The following is a 21,668-nucleotide window of genomic DNA, read 5'->3' on the forward strand; positions in this document are numbered from 1 at the left end:
CAAATTGCTAATGGAGTTCTGTTTATTGCAACACAGTCCTCGATTTATTGCATTGTGTTCAGGTCGTCTGGATTTTCTTTCTTACGTTTGTTTTCTGAGTTTAGAGTACTGTTTCTCACTGTTATTTTTATTTCAATTTAGGGTACTGTTTCCTATAGAATGGGTTGCATTTTCAAATTGATCTATTCCCCCCTTTCAAACAATATGAGTTAATCGCATACTCATGCCAACGCCACAGAGTGACCCCCAATTTTCAGAAAAAGCGTTAAAGATTAGACCTTTTTTGGCGGCGCTATCAGACCAAATGCTGGTCAAGCTACCAAAGGGCGGCTACTTTTCGGACAAAGCCCGCCGTAAAGTGTAGTGACTAACCGCCGGCAGCTTTTCTAGGCAAAGTAGCCGCGTAGGGGCGGCCCGAGCTGGACAACTGAGCCTGCGCGCCACCCGCCGCGCACGCGCCGCCCTCCGTCCCTGGCGACCGACACACCGTTACCATTGGCGATACTAGCTTCGGAACTTTGGGCTTTATGTTTTTACAAATGGATGTTGTTTATAGCTTTATACCCTCAAAATTGAATTCAGCATAGGCTTTTAGCGATCCCATTTGACGGTGACTTTTTTGAATTTGAATGAATTGCGGAATCACAAATTTTCTATATCTTACTCATTCTGTACTACAGTTTATCTTTGCTCTTGCTATAGCTGTCTGATTGTTCGCGTTCTTGTACGCAATTTGATTTTAATCCCTAGAGATTGATAAAGTCACTATAAAGACTTAGTATTTCAGCTTTCAAGCCAAGAAAACCAACAATTTCTGTCTACTTTGAAAGTTCCTTGCGTGAGATAAAAGCTACTTATTTACTTATATAATTTTATCTCATTACTTCCGAACGAAGTCTAGTAACGCCAATGGATTGCTGAAAAATTAGTAGACCATCCCTCCAATAGTGGGTTAGGTTTCTGCCCTGAAGAATTTCTTAGTTTATCAGAAACATATTTTACAAATGTACAATAAGGGCAATTTCAGTAGTTGCTATCCAACCAGGGCTAGCCTCTTGAATTCTTGATTGCCAATGCCTGTGTTGTAATGGGACTTGTTGATATGGATGATATCTGAAATAACGTTAACTGTAGCCTGTGAAGTCACGTTCATCAGAAAAACTTATGTACAAGGTTAGTGTAGTGAATTTGAAATATATTACAGTAGGTATATGCAGAAGTGGTGAGTGTGTTGTATTCTATGGTTTGCAGCGTCCTTTATGTAGGAGGCTGTCAGGTTCGGTTCAGACGTTCACATGAAGACTATTGTTGCCGAACAGAGATAAAGTCTAGTATTTAGACCGTCATATTAATTCAAGATTTGGTTGTCCTGACAAGAGTTCTAAGTTGCAAGTAAACCTATTATAAATCAATGAACGTGACTCTCGGCCTGTACGAGGTTTTGTGAGTAGAGACTGACCTGCGGCGAGCGAGACGACAGTCATGGACACGAGCGCGCCTGAACTGCGGATCAGTTCTACGACATGCTCGTGAGATGCAGCCGATACGTCTTCCCCATTTATCTGCGAAAGAAACGGTTTACTTGTGAGACCACATCACATTAAGCAAAATCCTAAAGTTGAATACAAAATTCTGTGGAATAAGGTCCAGTTTTGCAAAATATTATCACCAGCTGAGTTGCTCTATCTATCGCTTACAGTATGGCAGAAGCAACCTTCAACCTCAAACCTCTGTTGATACCAATCACTAGAAGATCTTATTCTTCTTCAAGCTGGAACGAGTCTCAAGTATAGTACGATCGAAGTACCTAGGTACCATACTGAGGAACAGTTTTTGAACTCGAAGTCTACCTATAGGAAATCTTCTAGCTAGACACTCAACATCGCTCGTCGTATATGTTTCTAGGTACCTTTTTGTCTTTGTGTGATGTTCGTTCTTTCTTCATCTAAACATTACTATGAATACTTACAGCTATTAAGAAGTCTCCTTTCCTCAACCCCGCTCTATCAGCCACGCCCCCAGCGTCCACGTCATCCAAATACTGAAGGCCAGGGCAGCGTTCTGAGGGGCGCAGCTCCATAAGAGGGGATGACGCCTTCGCCCCCCGCAGAATGAATCCGAAGCCTCTCTTCGCGCGGTGGAGCACCACTGTCCTTGTCTCCATGTTGCCATATCTGGGGATTCAAATAAGTTATAAAGTAGCGGAAAGACGGGTAAAATTCTTGAGTACAGTCTCTAGAAACGTAGGAAACCCGTAAGTACGTCAGAACTATGTAACGCAATAAAGCAACATTAAGTTCTCTTCGGTGAAGTTGAGAAAATTGTTTACTGCGGCACACCGAATAAAACTTTTGGAGCGGAAGGCGCCATTTCCATTTTTGTCCCTGGTCTTTGAAGAAAAGATAGTAAATAACTAGAGAAAATTAATAAGAACAATAAATACACCTTCGCCCAAATAATCCGATAAATATCTTCGACACACATGATGCTATACTTTCGACCTCAACCAATCGACTGGCTGGTCCTTTGATAAGTAACATTGGCAAACTAACTGGCAATATTTATAGCCCTATTGAACCTGTGTTTGTAAACAAAATTGCCGGTTTCGGTTCACGAAATCTGTTTACAAATGCCCCAAATATGTTTACAATCGTTTTGATTGTGTTGGTGCCGCATTGTTGTGATAGTTTACGGTGTAGGTCACAGTTCACTTACGACTTTTTTATCCTAGGCGCGGTGGCGCTGTACGTTTTGCTGAGGGCCATTTCCCGTCTCCCTGTTACGCGGGAGTGGTGGATTGGACCTGATGATAACACCTGAAATGGAAATACACAAATGCGTGATTGAAATCGTAAAATTACTCACATTTCAAAAATGGCGAGAGGGACAGAAAAAAGTGGATTTTAAAATACCTAAGTTTTCGTTGGGCTGAACATGGTTTGCATTAAAAACCAGGGGTGTTTTCAACTCCGTTGATCTTGAGACCAGTAAGAGTATGTTGGAAGTCATGGTTACCCGGTGCAAATGTCTGGAGGTCATAGTTACCTGGTGCCAGTGTCATAGAGGCCATAGTTGCCTGGTGCAAGTGCCTCTGAGTTCATAGTTATCTGGTGCAAGTGTCTCGAAGGTCATAGTTTCTTGGTGCAAGAGTCTCGGAGGTCATAATCACTTGGTGCAAGTGTCATAGAGGTCATATTTACCTGGTGCAAGTGCGTATTCTGCCTCAGGCGCACCTCCTGCACGCAGTGCGCAGGGAAGAGCCCGGCGGCCCCGAAGCCGCGCACCGTTCCCTCCAGGTAGCCGTCATCCGTCATAGTTACCTGATGCTAGTGTCTAGGAGGTCATGTTACCTGTAGCAAGTGTCATAGTTACCTGGTGCAAGTGCGTGTTCTGTCGCAGGCGCACCTCCTGCACGCAATGCGCTGGGAAGAGTCCGGCGGCGCCGGAGCCGCGCACCGTTCTCTCCAGGTAGCCGTCATCCGTCACAGTTACCTGATGCCAGTATCTAGGAAGTCATGTTACCTGTAGCAAGTGTCATAGTTACCTGGTGCAGGTGCGTGTTCTGTCGCAGGCGGACCTCCTGCACGCAGTGCGCGGGAAAGAGTCCGGAGGCTCCGGAGCCGCGCACCGTTCCCTCCAGGTAGCCGTCATCCGTCATAGTTACCTGTTGCTAGTGTGTAGGAGGTCATGTTACCTGTAGCAAGTGTTATAGTTACCTGGTGCAAGCGCGTGTTCTGTCGCAGGCGCACCTCATGCACGCAATGCGCAGGGAAAAGCCCGCGGCGCCGGAGCCGCGCACCGTTCCCTCCAGGTAGCCGTCATCCATCATAGAAATAGTTACCTGGTGCTAGTATCTAGGAGGTCATGTTACCTGTTACAAGTGTCATAGTTACCTGGTGCAAGTGCGTGTTCTGACGCAGGCGGACCTCCTGCACGCAGTGCGCGGGAAAGAGTCCGGAGGCTCCGGAGCCGCGCAACGTGCCCTCCAGGTAGCCGTCATCCGTCGCAGTTACCTGATGCCAGTATCTAGGAGGTCATGTTACCTGTTGCAAGTGTCATAGTTACCTGGTGCAGGTGCGTGTTCTGCCTCAGGCGGACCTCCTGCACGCAGTGTGCTGGAAAGAGTCCGGAGGCGCCGGAGCCGCGCACCGTGCCCTCCAGGTAGCCGTCATCCGTCGCGCTGGACACTGCAAGCGCGCACGCGCAACACACGCCTTCAGTATACCGTATTACGTACATTTTACACTGATTTTTGGGGGCTGGTTTGAAACTAATCAAATGTGCCTTGTGTACATTGATAACACTGATGTTTAATACAACTGTCCGACAAATTATGGATACTAAAAACGAAGATCACAAGAATCACAAGTTTTCGAATGGTACAAAAGGTCTCACTGCTGTGAGTAAGTAAATAGAAGCACTTATTAAAATTTCTAATAAACTGAATTATTTTATGTTTTGTGTGATTACAAGTTGTTAAAACTAAAGCCTCTAGGAAACTGAATGATTCTACGTAACCACAAATGTTTTTTGCAAAGTTTTGTAGACATTATAATACATACTAGCTCTGCTTAGCGTCTTTATTTGGCTAATATAAACACGATTAGATTTTTATAACTTGATATCGAATGTTTCTATTACAATTATTTACTGCAATAGATGCACATACTTATTCCTGCAGAATAAATATTCATACATATTAATTTGCATCTGGACGTAGGTAATATTAATATTTTTTAAATCATCCTTTAGATAGGGATTTTCTATTCAGGAGTTCTCTCATCATCTATGGGAAAACGATTAATCTTATTATTAAACATACAAATATCGATGTGGACATGAACCCCGATTATTTTTATGTATGTATCGATGTTTGTAAATGAATACACCTGAGACGACTCCGCTGTTTAGTCAGATGGCCCATGACTCATGCCTCGCGAACTATGGTTGGGTTAGTGTAACTGACGTACGTTAATGAATTAGTATGCAAATATGCTGCTTCAAGTCACAAAGTAAACCAATTACCCGCGTGAATGGTCTCTGAAATAATAGTTGCTGATAATTAGGTACTTCCTGGTGAAACTGCGCGAGTGTTCAAGACGTTTTGAAATTCATACATTTTCATAGTATTATTTAGAAGTATGTACCCGCATTTGCTTATAAAGAATTGCTAAGATGCTATGTAAGGCCTCTGTTATTTTTATTTAAATGGTAGTCAACTTTAGGAGCTAATTAATATTAAAAAGATTAAGTAGGTACATTACATGAGAAAAGAGACACATACTGAGGTAAATTTTTCAAGTTGTATATGTAAGCCGTATTATTTTCTACTAAGAAACCAAATATTATCATCATCATTAACATTAGTTAATAATTTAGTCCTCACGGCAGGAGGACGACCATTTCTGATTTACCACAGGAACAAGACACAAATAATAAATACAAAAACAATGACATAGTTTTTTAACCTAACCTTCACTGATCTCACCTTCAATAATATCGCCCTGGTTCAGCCGAATATGCCCGGGCTGCGAGGGCTCGTAAGGCTGCAGACACACCACAGTGGTGGCGGCGGCCTGCAGCGAGCACGTGGTGGTGTCGGAGTTGGACGTGCCCACGCCGCTCGAGTCCGAGATGATGTCGCTAGTGTCGCCCGCGCTTTTATCTGTAGATACGGCTGGGTTGTGAGAAAAGATGCTCGTTTTGGGAGCATTTTTGTGTGGCCTTTGTACTTTTAATAACTGCGGTATGTTGTTTTTTTTTTCCAACTATTTGTTAGTAATTGGACCTTCTCTAATGCACACGCAATTTAGCTGTGTCAAAAGGACTGAGTCGTGAGGTGGACTCTTCCCTCTTTGTTGTTCGGACTTGTCTATGGCTGTCCTCTTCTAATGATTTTAATGAGAATGCTTTTTAAGGCACTTAATAATATCGGCATCTATAGCCTTGTCAAAATATTTTCGTGTTTATGATTGTCGACAGATGCCATGAGCACACAAAACTTTCAACAAGGAATACATTTTCCCCCACATCATGAAATTGCAGGTGCGTGCATTGATTGGGTTCAACATAGCTACGAATATTTACATAAATACAACTTTTAGTTTAGCGAATTTATATTACCTATTTCATAATACTGCTGGGATTTAGGGTTAAAATACTGTAAGTACATAAACATTTTTGAGTGCCATACAGTAGGAATTATTAGCATTTACATATACTTGCCACTTGATTTTAGCGATTCTGCGGGCTATGTCAGTCACTCTGGTTCTCCTACGGATCTCCTCATTTCTGATTCGATCACGCTAAAATCAAGTGGCAGTGGGCGGGGCACATAGCTCGAAGAGCTGATGGCCGCTGGGGCAGGAAAGTTCTTGAGTGGCGACCACGAGCTGGAAGACGTAGCGTGGGCAGGCCTCCCACTAGGTGGACCGACGATCTGGTAAAGGTCGCGGGAAGTACCTGGATGCAAGCGGCGCAGGACCGGTCTTTGTGGAAATCCTTGGGGGAGGCCTTTGTCCAGCAGTGGACGTCTTTCGGCTGAAACGAACGAACGAACATATACTTGGGAGATTTTGAAGTATTTTTTTAATCTGGACATAAGTACAAAGAAAAATTACGTAACAAAAATGTTATTTAAAAGGATTTTTTTGAAGAATCTTAGTCCTAATCTAACATCTAGAGGGTAACTCGGAATGTGAAGAAGCGAAGCCGTGGGCTACAGCACAGAGACATGCGATGATGGTGCTTGGTGATGGTTGTTTACCACGACACCGGGAGTCGCGGACGGCGTCTGTGGGGTTTGAGCGTGTCCAGTGTTTTATGGAGGAACATACCAAAATCCGAGTGAAAAAAGAATGACCCAGACTAAAATAAGTTTCGAATAAAAAAATAATTGTAAGCGTTTTTGCAATGACGGTAAACCTTTTGGAATTTACTGTTGTTACATTTAGTAAGTATGATAACGATTGTGGTTTCTACACACGTTTTAAAATAAAATATTCTCGTCAAAAATGAAAGTCCCGTTAACCCCTTTTTTTTGAATAACATAAAAATAGAAAGAAATATTAAAATATAGCAAAAAATAACTGACAAAAAAGTGAATAAAAAATAAATTTAAAGTTAATAATGTGCAGCCACCTTAAAACCTTAAATGACGTCACCCCAACACTGGACACACCGCCCCAGACCCGCCCAAGCGTTACCTGTCACAATGCTCGCATCGTCTTCATGGCTTGGATGACTCGCGTCGCTGATGCTGGACGAAGCTGACGAAAACGGCCGCTCCAGACTGCAGGGTGAGGCAGCGGCTCGCAGCATGGCGTCCAACTCTGGTATCCGGGTGGACGACGCCAGCGAGGAGCGGTCGCCGGCCCACCAGCCCCACGCGCCCGACCGCCGCTTGGGGTTGTACCGCGGCGGGCCCCGGAACGGCACTGCGAACCCAGCGTCACCAGACCGAACCACATCAACGGTGCGTCATATGCCCTATGTGAACTGCTAGGGATGTTACGGAGGTGAGTTTATTGGAACCGGAGTTTTTCAATTTCATGTATCATGAAAAAGAAAGTCTTTTTCTTAACCAAACTTTCTCGCTGTTTTGTATACGCGTGGCTAAGGTTAAAGTAGTTTTTTGAAATACTGTTTTTTTTTAACTTTCATTAGATAAAAGCTTAATTTCATAAATATTTAAAGCTTCTGTCAAACACTGTAAACGACTGAACGAGAGACGCGAATAGGATACCTCGTGGTTTCATGGTGAAATACACGTTTAAATTTTTATGGCGAGGCCGTTCCAGATACTTCCAGTTCAAAGATTTTGGAATGGATGTTAGCTAAATTGGAGGTGAATAAACAATAGAAAGTTCCGAGTTTGCGGTATCTGAATCGAAGATCCGTAACATCCCTGTTGCACCCCACTGGTCCAGAGACCAATGGGTTATATGGGACTCATCCGCCAAAAAGACGGACCCATTCAAGCTGCGTCAAATTACCCAACCCATGTGCACCAACTATATACCAATACCAATACATATGTTCATCAATAAATATTAATATCATATCAGTAACGATTCGTGTTTAAAACAGCGTTAACAACCATCACCGTCATGATAAGCAATGGAATAGACTGTTCTAGATACATAGATAGAGGATGAGTACATGCGTTAGTAAATATAAGTTAAAAATGCTATATAAAAAGTTAGTAAAGTTAATACGTAAAAGCGTTTGCATGTTAATAAAAACACATACATTCTAATAAATTCTAATAATATGGGATTTTTGGATACAAATAATATTTTTACAATTATTTGAATCTGAAATCCGCATGAAAATTATTTACATAAATTAAATAAAAGCGTCAGCGCGGGCCATGCAAGAAACTCGAAGACAACTCACCAACTTCGTCAGTTTTGTAGTTCTTTATTACTTCTGCTAGTTCTAAATTTCCTGCTATAACTGCCACCTGAAACGTGTGGGTAGAACGTTGAATTTTCAGTAGTTCGGCAGTAAACGTAACAATAGATTGTTCGAGGCAACACTGCATTAAAACAAAATTTTGCTATAGACTAAGAGCTAGTGAACGCCAGACCTACGTCATTTTATAAAAGCTAAAAGTTTGTCAGCATATGCTCCCAATATAGGATAGAATGTTGGTGAATCATGACGTTTGGGTCATCGTAGCTTTGGCAGCTATCCTAAAAAAAATGTCGGGCAAGGAGTTGGAACTGTCAAATCTAATGTCTATCCTATATTGGGAGCATATGCTGACAAACTTTCAGCTTTAAAATGACGTAGGTCTGGCGTTCACTAGCTCTTAGTCTATGAGGTATGAGAGCGGCTGTTGGCGGTGGAAGTCTTGCAGTTCATAAATGAAAAGCCGTTTCTTCAAAAGGACTGTATTTGTTCAACATAAAAACCAAGACGAAAGTTCCATGACCCCTTGACAGCTTACAAGTAAAAAAAAAACATATTTTATTTTTAAATCTAGGGCTAACACCATAAAGGTTAATTCTAATTCAAGGAGTTTAACTAACTAACACTATAAAGGTTCTTGCTAATCGCGTCGCTAACACACCCCACCCCAGTGCAGCTAGCAGCACTCTCTGCTCAGAGGAATGCGAGCGACGCGATTAGCAGAACGTGTAAGGACCCCGGATACTGTCCTTATTTTGACTACCCGGACTCTGCCATCTCTGCCTGGACAGACCTCCTCAATTAGGCCCTTTGGCTATATATTTCTGGGCCCATTTGTTTCCACTATCAGCACCAGATCTCCCACTTGCAGGGGTTTCTGTTCCTGGTTCCATTTGTTTCGTGGCAACAAGTCGGGAAGTACTTCTTTCAACCATCTACTCCAAAACATATCTGCTAGCCGTTGTGAGATACGCCATTGTTTCCTTAGAAATAAATCGGAATTATCAAATGCGCCAATCTGTGGCATGTTGGAAGATGAACCTATTAAAAAATGGTTAGGCGTCAGTGTTTCCATGCTGCCTGGTTCTACAGAAACATGAGTCAGCGGTCTACTATTTACAATGTTCTCAACCTCTGCTAAAAGCGTGCTCAAAGTCTCTTCGCGGGGAGCTCTCTCCTTGAGTATTACATGTAGCGAGGTTTTCACGCTCCGGATGAGGCGTTCCCAAGCCCCACCCCAGTGTGGGCTGACTGGAGGGATGAAGGTCCACTTAGTTCCATAGTTAGAAGCCTCATCGGTCAGTGCCTTCTTATCCATGTCAAGTATCGACTTTTTAAGCTCGGTGTCAGCTCCTCTTAAATTTGTACCATTGTCTGAGAAAAGATGTCGGGGCCATCCTCGCCTCGCGGACATCCGTCGGAGCGCCATGATCAAAGAGTCGGTAGATAGTGTGGGCACTGTCTCTATGTGTACCGCCCTTACAGTGAGACAAGTGAATAGAACTCCATATCTTCGTTCGTGACGTCTTCCAACCGTGACCTCCATCGGACCGAACAGATCAAGACCGCAGAAGCTGAAGGGACGATGGTTATGTGCCATTCTAGCATAAGGTAAGTCACCGATTCTTGGTATTTCTGGTTTACATTTCCTCATTCTACATAACATGCATTTCTTCACTACATTCTTAACTGTTGGTCGTACTCTGATTATATGAAATTTTTGCTTCAGTTCGTTGACCACCATTTCTTGGTTGCCGTGAGCCGCTTTGATATGGTAATGTCTGACGATCAAACGAGCGACATAATTTAGTCCATCCAAAATAATCGGTCTTTTCATTTCAGGTAGCACGTCGGTAGCAGCGTCGATGCGGCCAGCAGCGCGCAGGACTTCGTGTTCATCGAGGTAAGGCGACAGGTTAAGTATCTTACTAGTGGTAGGTATTGTTTTACAGGCTTGAAGTAAACTAATCTCTCTGCTGAATGACTGATACTGCGAGTATCGAAGAAGTAAACACTCTGCTCTTTCCATAATGTCATCATCATCCATTCTGTAAGTATAACCTCTGTCTTTATACTTATCTTTTAAGATCATCATCAAACTGTCAATAAAGGTAAGTACTCGTACTGTTGATCTGACCAAACGTAACCACGAAGAAAATCTAGTAGGTTCTGGTACAGGTAAGTTTTCTTCCGTTTGTATGACAGTAATAATTTCTAATTTGTTATTTTCATTTTCCAGGTTAACGACATCTAGTGGCCACTCATCAACGTCTTTGTGCAAAAAGGTAGGCCCATTAAACCATTCACCTTGCAGAGCCGAAATATCGTAGTTTTCCCTGGTAGCTATGTCGGCGACATTCAACTTGGTAGGTACGTAACGCCACTCGCTAGCATGTGTGAGCTCATCTATCTCCCCCAAGCGATTTGCAACGTAAGTATTGTAGTCACGAGCGTCGTTTCTAATCCAATGTAGTACCGTCGTGGAGTCACTCCAAAACACCCGCCGTTCGGCACTCATTCTGTGTTCTTTAGTGATTGAATCAGCCAATCTGGTCGCTAAAACAGCCGCTTGCAGCTCTAATCTGGGTATTGTCGTTGCCTTATTTCCCGCCACCCGGCATTTGCTTGCTATAAATGCAACGTAAACATTTGAATCGTCATCTATCCATCTCCAGTATGCTACAGCACAAAATGCTTGCGAAGACGCGTCGCAGAACACATGCAACTGTAGGTCTTTATAACTCGTGCTCTCAGGCGTGGTAAACGACGTAGGCATAGAAGCAGCTAAATAATACCGAGGGAATTTTACGTCATGTAATGTCTTCAATAATTCAATCCATTTGAGCCACTTCGTGAATATGTCATCACTGACAGGATCATCCCAGCTGATCTTTAATTGCCATGTCTCTTGTAGAATTAATTTTCCGTTAAGTGTCACCGGAGATAAAAAATCATACACGTCGAAAATAGTCATAACTACTCGTAGCATCTCTCTTTTAGTTGGCACCTTTTTTTCTCCATTTAGAATGTTCTCCGGTATCTTCTTGAACGATACATCAAATCGTAGTGTGTCATCTTCAGTGTGCCACAAAAGCCCAAGCGTTCGATCACCATCAGTTTGCTGACCCGATTTGAACCTTACTGCTGTGTTCCCAAGGGATTGTGTTGGCACGCTGTCCAGCAAGATCTTGCTGTTGCTATTCCAGCCGCACAACTCGAAGCCTCCTTGCAGATGAATGTACATAATATCTCTCGCCAGTTGAACAGCTGTTTGATCATCAGGTACGCTGTCAACATAATCGTCCATGTAGTGCTGAGTATGTATCGCCTTGTCTGCGGCTGGCATAGTAGACTCGAAGCGATCCGCGTTCTTGTTTTTTACATATTGTGCGATGAACGGCGAACAGTTAGCGCCAAAAATTAATGACGTCATGACAAATGTTTTTAGTGGCTCTTTTAACATCTCTGGGCTAAAAGCTTTAGTGGGGTCTCCTCTATAAATAAATCTCAGTGCATCTTGATCTTCAGGGCGAATTTTCACACGCAAAAACATGTCTTTGATGTCAGCTGTTACGGCTATCTTATTCTCACGGAACCGCAACATTATTCCAAATAGTGACATTAAGAGATCGGGCCCTTTAAGAAGATAGTCGTTGAGGGACAAACCACCGGTCTTAGCAGCAGCATCATACACCAAACGTAATTTCTTTTTGTTTGGGTTGTCAACGCCAAAATGAGGTAAGTACCATGTCTTGCTTGAAGTTTTATCAGTTTCAAGCTCTTTTGCATAGTCGTTTTGTAGCAGGTGTTGCAGGCGCTCGTGGTACCTCTCGGCGTATTCTCTACTTCTCCTCATCTTCAATTCCACATGCTTGAGTCGAGCCATAGCTAACGGCAGTGAATCAGTTAGCACACAATCTTTGTCTTTCCAGGGTAGCCCGACGTGCCATCTGCCGTCGATAAGTGTGGCGGTCTCTTCCAAACGGTTCCAGGCGCGTAGATCTTCTGCATTCTGGCGGGGCTTAGTAGCGGAGACTCCCAAAGACTCGATGGAGAAGAAGTTGTGAACGTCGTCGTGAAGTTCGCGGAGACTGTTGTCATCGGTGTGCACGGCGGCGTCGGTGATGAAGAGCGTGGCGTGCGGAGCGCGCGCCGAGAGCGCGCGCGGCACGCGGCCGTGCACGCACCACCCCAGCGGCGTGCGGGTAGCACACGGCTCGGCGGGGCCCCCTGCGACCACGTCCAAAGGTAAGAGTAGATGATAATTGTCCTGACCGATTAACACCTCTGGTTTTAGGGAGGCGCAACACAATTCACTTTCGAGTTCAAGTAAGTGACCATAATTTCCACATTGTACTATGCTTAAGTCTTGTTTCGGTAAATTAAGCTCGTCCACGCTACGCACTTGAAGATCGAATTTCTCGCCATGTTTATTAGATAATGTCAAGTCCAGTAGTTCTGTCTCACACACTAGCTCGGTATTGTCCCACGCACCGCGCACTCGCATGGATTGTTTGCGGCCGCGTATACCTGCGCGCTCCGCAAGAGCAGAACTCATAATTGAGACAGTGGAGCCGTCATCGAGTAGCGCACACGCTTTAAACACACCATTAGGTCCATGAATGTTCACAGGAACCACCTTCAGTAACACTGAACAGTTGTTTGTGTTAATATGAGTAACTGCTTCACTTTGGGCACTGGTTTCAGTCTCTGTGGCCGGCGGCGCGTCGCCCCCGGCTCGCGCGGGCGCCGCGTCGTGCGGGCGCGCGCTCGGGGTGTAGTGCAGCAGGCGGTGGTGCGGTTGCCCGCAGCCGGCTACGTCACACACTGCAGCGGGGCAAGTTTGCCTTTCGTGTCGCGAGATTAGGCATTTATAGCACAAACCGGAACGCCTCACAAAAAACCAGCGATCTTTGCGTAGTGATTTTTTGAATTTTCTACAGTCTGTTAGATCGTGCTTAGACCCCCGACAAAAACGACATGTGTCACTACGTTCGTTGTCACTCTGCACCAAAACAGTCTGCGTGCGTTCACAGCCTTGATCACCATAAAGTTTTCGTTTGTAGTCACACCGAATGTTCATTAAGTTTGCACTGCATGTAGATGTTTTGACAGCTTCAGTATTTAGAAAGTCTGATAATATAGTGAGCCTAGGTTTCTTTCTCTCAGATATGAGTGGGTAACTATAGTCCACCCACTTTGACAGCAATACAGTTGGTAGTTTAGCCAATATCAAGTTTACCACTTCTATTCCATGTAGATATTCTTCACGCTTTAGTTCTTGCACGGAAACAACAAAGTTCTTCACTTTGATAGAAAATGATACTATGTCTCTATGATATTCTTGTGGCAACGGTGAAAGTTTCTTGACATCTTGCAATATTCTTGTTACTATCAAATCTGGATTTCCAAATTGCAACTCTAGGGTGGACATCACTATTGCAGGCGACGTGGTGCTGATCAACAAGGCCGTGACTGCTTCTTTTGCAGGACCCCGCAGACATTTCCTTAAACGCCACAAGTTCTCTCTGTCGCTGAAGTTGCATACTGCTGTGGACTCTTCATATGCGTTCTTGAAGGATAGCCATTCCATATAGTCACCAGAGAACAGAGGCAGCTCCCCGGGGGTGCTCAAACGGCTCAGTAGATTAGTGTCGTGACTCTTTGTGGGTGCAGATGTGGCAACCAATGCCTTCAGCGCGCTTGTCAACTGCTGAATGGGCCCTTCAGTGCCGTCAGTAACTGGCGGCGGTGGAAACAGATAGCCATTGTTATTTCCATCGTTGTTAGCTTTCTGTCCCTCTAATTCACGCTGGCTGCGCTCCATCCATTCATTCACGTTGCTACCATCGTATCTACTCTCGCTTTCGTCGCATCTTGATGAACATGAACTGTACTGTTCCTCCACAGCAGCCAAATCAGCCTCCAGCTTTTTCTGGACCAATTCCATTTGTATGCGAGCCATTTCCTTTGCCGCTTCCAATTCCAATTTCTTCTGTTGAGCTTTTATCGCGGACGACGCCATCTTTGATTTTGATTTGTGCGACGACTTTACCGAAGACTTTTGTAACGTGCTGGGTTTTACATTTTCCTCTTTGACCCCGCTTGTTCCAGGTTCGATCACATTCTCTTTCCCTTGTTCGTCGCCCTGCTCACCGATGTTAGTACCATTGTTGGGGCATTCATTATTTCGTGCACTGCGAGTTTTGACCATTGTCGTAGACGTACACCGCGGCGGCGTGCGGAACATTTAGATCCGACTCGATGGACCAATGTTGGCGGTGGAAGTCTTGCAGTTCATAAATGAAAAGCCGTTTCTTCAAAAGGACTGTATTTGTTCAACATAAAAACCAAGACGAAAGTTCCATGACCCCTTGACAGCTTACAAGTCAAAAAAAAACATATTTTATTTTTAAATCTAGGGCTAACACCATAAAGGTTAATTCTAATTCAAGGAGTTTAACTAACTAACACTATAAAGGTTCTTGCTAATCGCGTCGCTAACAGCGGCACAGGACTTTTTTGTGACATCAAACGTCAGCGAGACTTCAGATGTGCTTCAGACTTGTATGCACGTCATACTCATATGTCACCCTTCCAGTACCACTCCCATTCCTCAGACCTAAATATAAATAGTTCCAAATACGCCTTTCCTTTTTTTCACCTCCCCCCATTACCCCCTACCTGATACGGCGTCTGGTTGGCGAAGTTCAGCGCCTCCTTATCGCACCCTCTGAACAGGAGTTGCCGCGCGCACGAGTCCTGCGCATTCACCGCGCACACGTGTAATGGCGTGTTGCCCGACGCGTTGCGACCGTTCATGTCCGCGCCGTAGAATAGTAGGTGGTCTAGGTGTTGGACGAGCCCGTTGCGGCATGCCTGGAAGGTGGGAATAATTTTGTTAAGATAAATTCTGCTTTTACTATACAAGGTCGCCCAGGTGCAAGTGATCGCCCGAAATACTTATTTCTAAATATTCATGAAAACTTATTATTAAATTTTTAATTTAAGTTATTCACATTTCAAGTTGGTGTTGAAAAAAAAAATCTTTTTAGTTTAAAAAATGACACCTTAAACATAGACGTTTTTAGACTTAAATCGTTATCGTAAATTAAGGAAAATTCGAGTCACGAGTCGAAAAAAAAATGCAGTTTGCTTGGTGGCCAGTGTCGCGCGGCCAAGGAGGCGGCCATGTGCGGCTGCAACACAGTTTATAAGCAAATATTTTGGATGAAGAAATGCACGCGCGGCGTTAGGTTTTGCATGAGTTAGGTTTTTCAGAAGATATGTTTTGCAAAAGTTAGGTTTTCCAAGAGTTGGGTTTACCAGAGGTAGTTATCCAGAATTTGGATATCCAAAAACTGGGTTTTCTAAGAGATTTTTTTAAAAAATGGTTAGGTTTTAAATAGTAAGGTTTCCCAAGTTAGGTTTTCAAAGAGTTAGGTTTTGAGCAGTTAGGTTTTTAAGAGATAGATTTATAAGAGTTAGATTTTCAAAAAGTTAGTTTTTCAAAGAATTAGATTTTGAAAGTAAGGTTTTCAAATATACATAGGTTTTCGTAAAATAAGGTTTTCGAAGACTGGTTTTTGAAGTTAACATTTACATAATCAGGTTTAAGAAAAGTTAGGTTTAAAAAAAATGAAATTCCTGTGACGAAAATTTATCGATGGCCCATTGTTTTAGGAAATACGAAGTTCGTATTACGAACCTGGTGAACTTCTTGCCAGCCCTGTAGATCGGTGGCGCCAATGGTCGCGTGGTCATGCAGCAGGGTCTCGCACAGCAGTGGGTCGGTCTTATTGGTCACGGATAGATACAGAGGGGTCAGTGCCTTCCCATCCTTGTAGTTTGGAGATGCCCCTAACTCCAACAAAGTTTTGACCGCTTCCAGAGAGTTCTTCTCGACTGCTCTGTGCATGGCTGTGCTCCCATCCTTCGTCCGGTAGTCTAGAAGAGCCCCTCCATTTACTAATGCTATCAAAACCTTCCCCGGTGACTTTAGGCCAGCTGCTATTGTTAAAGGTGTATCTGAAATGAGACAACAACAGTTTTAACAAAATATCCTTTACACGTGATTAAATGGTATTTAGGACAAAGCTACCTGGCAATAAAATGTAAGATGTAAAACGTTTACAACCTGGACGAAAAACTTTATGGCACTTTTTGGAGCGTTAAATTAGCATTAGTGCTCTGTTGCCTTCACTTTTATTGGCCTAAAATCCAATAAGCAACACGCAAAATGTAATAAAAAAGATCAAGTCTGAATACTTCTAATTTTAGAGCCTATAAAAACTCTATCTGCCTATGCTTACATTTATTTGGATTGAATTTAAACTCGGAAGGTGGATAATGGAGACGCTTTAATGTAGTCTTTCACAGAACGTCCATTAATCTAAGTAATCAGTCCCGACTGAATCATTACTCAAATCCAAGTTACAAGATATCGCTCGGAAGGAAATATATCACGAATTAGGCACGTCGTTCTCAAGGCGAGAACGATATACATCGCGGATTTTCCACGGCCCGGTTGATACGGCTAACAATGGCCTAAAGTATTTTAGTAGCCGAACAATAGCCGATAAGGAATCGGCATGTAAATGGACTGAGATGTGCGTCAGTTCTGTAACTATTCCACTCAATGTCGTTCGGTTGTAAGGGATCTGAAGCGCCACAATAGCTCCGAATGCTAACGATGCGTATTGTAATTATAATTGACTAGAGATCTCTTGGCAACTACGTTTGCGTACATGTTTTAATTATACTGGAAGTAGATTGATGATAGAATAACCGCACGCGGTAGTTATGTAACAAAGTTAACAAGTACATTCATGGATCAAAACAAACTATGGCATATTAGTAAAGTTTTCCAATTACACATACATTAACGAGATTTACTGTATAACTGTGAAATATTACTATGTAATAATATCTTGGTTTTCACATGGACGCAAGTCTGCAGATGCACTGTCATTATCAGGGTCTCCAGGGCTTTGCAATAATTTATTTTCAGACTTATCTGCTCTTATTTTTCTACGAATATTTAGCTGTGTAGTTCTTGCTTGGCCACTTACCGCCCGTCTCTTGGCAGTGGAAGTTGGGGTCGAGCCCCTTGGCGCAGGCCTTGGTGATCTTGTCGACCTGCGCGTGCGTCACGTGCTCGAGGAAGCGCCGTAGGTTGGCGCGTGAGTGCAGCGCCTTCAGCGTCTTCTCATCAAGCTTCAGCATCTTGTAGACTCGCCGCTTGTATTTCAGCTGGAAGGAGTTAAGTTGAATGGTATAGTGAATGTTCAATTAGGTCAAAGCTTTATTAAAAACACGGTCCGCCCCGGGTGCCAAGCCTCAGGGGGTGACACAAGTCGCGCAAATGAGTACTGATTAGCGCATCTGTATGACAAGTCTATGTCATGGGGGTGCGATTGTCTTTCAATCTTCGAATCGGTAGGTAACCCCAAAATCCTGGGGGGTAGGGGGTGCCTTAGGACTTATGACGGGGGGGGGGGGGGGGGTTATCGCCCCGGGTGCCAACCCATGCTACGCCGCCACTGGTTACAAATATACAAAATGTTCAGTTAAAGTCAACGTATGTAGTAAATTAAAGGCAGTGTAGAAATCTTCTAGTCTCCATTGCAGAAGGACGACCCTCTCTAATTTACTTTAGGCAAAAAGGAGGAGTTGTTCTACATCCTCCACGCTTTTATCTTTCTAATTCTGTGAGCACGTACCATTGGCGTTGATTCCCGTATATAAAAATAATACAACTGGAAAGTTTAAATGACATGAATGTTGAGTATAAAGTGATTAAAACATACCTCAAGGTAGCCAACGGGTCCGTTGAAGGGGTAGTCGCCAAGCCGGCGTTCTTCGTCCAAGAATTTGCCGGCCTTGCCGTTAACCGGAGGGCAGAAGAGACCATAGTTGAAGCTCTCCTTTAACTCCTGGGAACAAAAGATAAAAATCATAAGTCAGTACCAGCGAATGCTCAAACATCTTGAAATCTGAAGGCTTATTAACGAGAAGTAATAAGGCAGGTTCAAATTAAAATCATGAATCAGAATAAATCAGAGCGTAAGACAGAATAAGTGTTGTAGTTTATGAAATAACGAATGAGTTATGGGTGCCTATTGTACAAACCACTCACTCTTAAACTATCTCACACTATAAATGCATTTTGCGAAATTCAAATCACCATGCGCTGTGAAGTTGATTGATTACGACAGCCCCCATAACTTTAAGACATATTCGCACGAACTTTTATAGAAGCAGTAAATTTCTCGCTATAAATAATAGTGTAATTGGTCCTGAAGGGTTATCTATCACTTAATTACTGTGTTAGCAAGTTAACATATTACTTAAGTGCGCACTTAAGCTCATAAATCTTGTGGGCAATAAGCAATTAAAAGTACAGTCGTGTTCGAGAGCAAATATAAAAAGTGCATGGGATATAATACTGCAGTTCATTATCACCGCGCTAGTGTTCCAACTTCATTGAACGTCGTTCTTTCTGGATATTTACGACGTACTGATTTACAATGGTCTATTAAAAAGCGCCAAATGCTGACGACCTCTTCGAGATTTTTAAGACCGCAAAGGGTTTTATCTTCCTTTGTGCACAATCTTTTTAATCTTTTACGGAGTCAGCTGGCATTAAGTGCTCGTGGGCATTCGAATTGGTTTTAGGGTGCCTTTTATGGAACTCGTCGTACGTGTTTGTTGACGTCACTGTTTTTGAAATCAAACCAATATTAGATTTATCTCAATCCTTCTGGTGCAGTAGTAAACTACTTTATTTTACACACAATTACAAATGTCTTCTTGCAACGATACCTTATAATAATTACAGTATCTGGTGATACGATCCCTATTGTTTAAAAAAATATCCATTAGTGTTTCACAGCGAAGGGTTTTGTTTATATTTATCCTTATTGTGTCTATTGAAACGTAGAGCACAATGACATGTCAACGTACTATAATGGAATGGTCGGAGGACGCGGAGCCGAGTTTGCAAATAAAACGATGCAACATGGCGCCCACGCCGTCCGATGTCCGATACCGTACCTACATCGCAGCCTGTGCATGATCTAATAAATAGCTTGGCAGATAAAATTAAATCTTGCAAGTGGATTTGCAAAATTTACCTTAACATGAAATAACTCTTACGAGATTAGTGGAGTTCAGTTGAAGAACAAAACCCTCGTTATAGTCATAAGGAAGTTGACATATCCTTTAGAATCGAAAATACTTAACATTTATGAGTGCCAATCCTAAAATAAATAGGAAATGTCAGACAAAAGTAAAATATCGACGAGTATATTTGGCATTGAGAACTGCTGTCGAGCATCGAGTTGCAACTTATCGATAGCATGTTGATCTTTGATCAAGATCGATTTGGAGACGCGATACGATTGATGGAGCGGCGCAAGACACGCGGGGTCAGTCTCGAGCGACGGCCGCACAAATGACTCAAGTTATTTACGGACTTCCTCGGCTTGATGCTCAACTTAATTAAGAGTATGTCTGTATTACAGTTGTAGAGATTTAGACAAATTGATGAACCATTTAAGGAAAAGTTTCAAGAAAATCCGAAATTACAGCAAGAAGTTTAGGCTCGTGAAGGATTCAGTTGGAGTAAAGAAAGTACCTATAGAGTATTGAGAGGATTAAACTGTAGACTATAACATAACAGAACAATCCCGGAAGAGAACGCCATGCATTTTTCATCGCTGTGCGGATTCCAGAAACATACCCAAGCAACTGTTCTTGTTTTCGAAACCAGTCCCATCATTCTCTATGTGCTCGTACGATGGGATTACAATGGCCGTTGATCATGCTTGTAGCCACCGTTTCCGCCACTCGTGCGCCGCATACCGCAGTATCTCAAACCACCGTCATATTAGAGGTTGTAGCATCGGCGAAGCGCGATTTCACGAAGATCGATAGGTATCGCCGCTTTGGGCGATTGGTCCTTAGATAAATAACACTAGAAATTCTGGGTAAAAACAATCTAGAATTTCTAGGTCAAAAGACAGGAAGATTCATGACCCTCTCATTGTGTGTAAAAGATTTTGGAAGCAGAGCATTAGATTCTTTGTGGGACATTCGGGAAATAATACTTATTAAAAGTCGCTAATCTAAATGTCTTTTCATCGGCTTATGGCACGAGTTGTATTACTATGTCTTCTATGGTTCTGATCCATCGCCGATCGCTTATACAACTGTCCCATCGAGTGTGACCACGCTTTGCGTCGACCGACATAACTCATGGCATTCTATGATGGAGGGTGTTGGGGACCTGTGCCGTTAAGACGCAGCCATTGTAGGCGCTAGCCGGTAATTGAATTTAGAGTTGTGGACATAAAGGTGTTAAACAACGGTTCATATGTTAGTCTCAGAAGGGAGAAATGTAAGTAACATTCGTAACAGGACATACTTAGGTATCCCATGAAACTGTAGGCACAAGTAGGAATGAATAGAAAATTCTTGAATAAGCTCTCAATTAAAGAGACTTTCAGTTCTTTATTATTACACATGAATATTTACACAGTTAGCTATTTATCATCTATGTATGGTATTTACCTTGAGATTGAGAGTACTTTACACTAAAAGCCACAACGAATCGCAATACGCTGCTAAAGTATCGCCACAGATGTGATATATTCTTTGCCGTACAGAACCAATATTTCTGGAGTTAGGATCGCACGAGCGCGGCGGGAACGGTGTAATATCGCCGGGAATATGGGAATATTACAACCAGCTTATTCAGGACTCGGATTAAATGTCACGTCCCCGGGGGACCGTCATATCGGAAGTTTTAAATCTTATCTCGCGCTCAGATTGGAGACTCGAACACTTTTCTCGTGAATATTTTACCGGTTTTGGTTACGATTTTCGACTGTAGGTGAGCAAAGGCATCGTGTTTGGTTGAGGATATGACTGTGCTGAAAATGTTTATTGTTAAATGCATTTGTTATTGTTGGGAAGTTGTGGATGTTTGCAGCTGTTTGTTTTCAATCAACTAGGATTGTAAATGACATAAAGACGTTTTAAATTTGCTTCGTTCGTTCGTTTCAGCCGAATGACGTCCACTGCTGGACAAAGGCCTCCTCCAAGGTTTTCCACAATGAACGGTCCTGCGCTGCCCGCTCTTCCCGCGACCTTCACCAGATCGTCGGTCCACCCAGTAGGAGGCCTGCCCACGCTACGTCTTCCAGCCCGTGGTCGCCACTTGAGAACTTTTCTGCCCCAACGGCCATCGT

At 43.1% G+C, this 21,668-nt stretch overlaps 1 protein-coding gene across 1 annotated transcript in view; it reads right to left on the reverse strand.

Moving 5' to 3' along the window:
• The window catches only part of LOC135073507 (SH3 and multiple ankyrin repeat domains protein 1), a 163,865-nt gene that overhangs the window by 13,087 nt on the left and 129,110 nt on the right, over nt 1-21,668 (reverse strand). The window contains exons 3-14 of the mRNA XM_063967692.1: nt 18,225-18,350; nt 17,487-17,667; nt 16,124-16,443; nt 15,100-15,294; nt 8,398-8,464; nt 7,206-7,436; nt 5,489-5,665; nt 4,066-4,187; nt 2,716-2,816; nt 1,970-2,174; nt 1,460-1,562; nt 373-471 (exon numbers count right to left, since the gene is read on the reverse strand). Of these exons, the coding sequence (XP_063823762.1) occupies nt 373-471; nt 1,460-1,562; nt 1,970-2,174; nt 2,716-2,816; nt 4,066-4,187; nt 5,489-5,665; nt 7,206-7,436; nt 8,398-8,464; nt 15,100-15,294; nt 16,124-16,443; nt 17,487-17,667; nt 18,225-18,350 (1,927 nt within the window). The remainder of the gene's footprint in view (nt 1-372; nt 472-1,459; nt 1,563-1,969; nt 2,175-2,715; nt 2,817-4,065; nt 4,188-5,488; nt 5,666-7,205; nt 7,437-8,397; nt 8,465-15,099; nt 15,295-16,123; nt 16,444-17,486; nt 17,668-18,224; nt 18,351-21,668) is intronic.

The sequence above is a fragment of the Ostrinia nubilalis genome, chromosome 7, assembly GCF_963855985.1.
Source record: "Ostrinia nubilalis chromosome 7, ilOstNubi1.1, whole genome shotgun sequence".
Taxonomy (NCBI): Eukaryota; Metazoa; Arthropoda; class Insecta; order Lepidoptera; family Crambidae; genus Ostrinia; species Ostrinia nubilalis.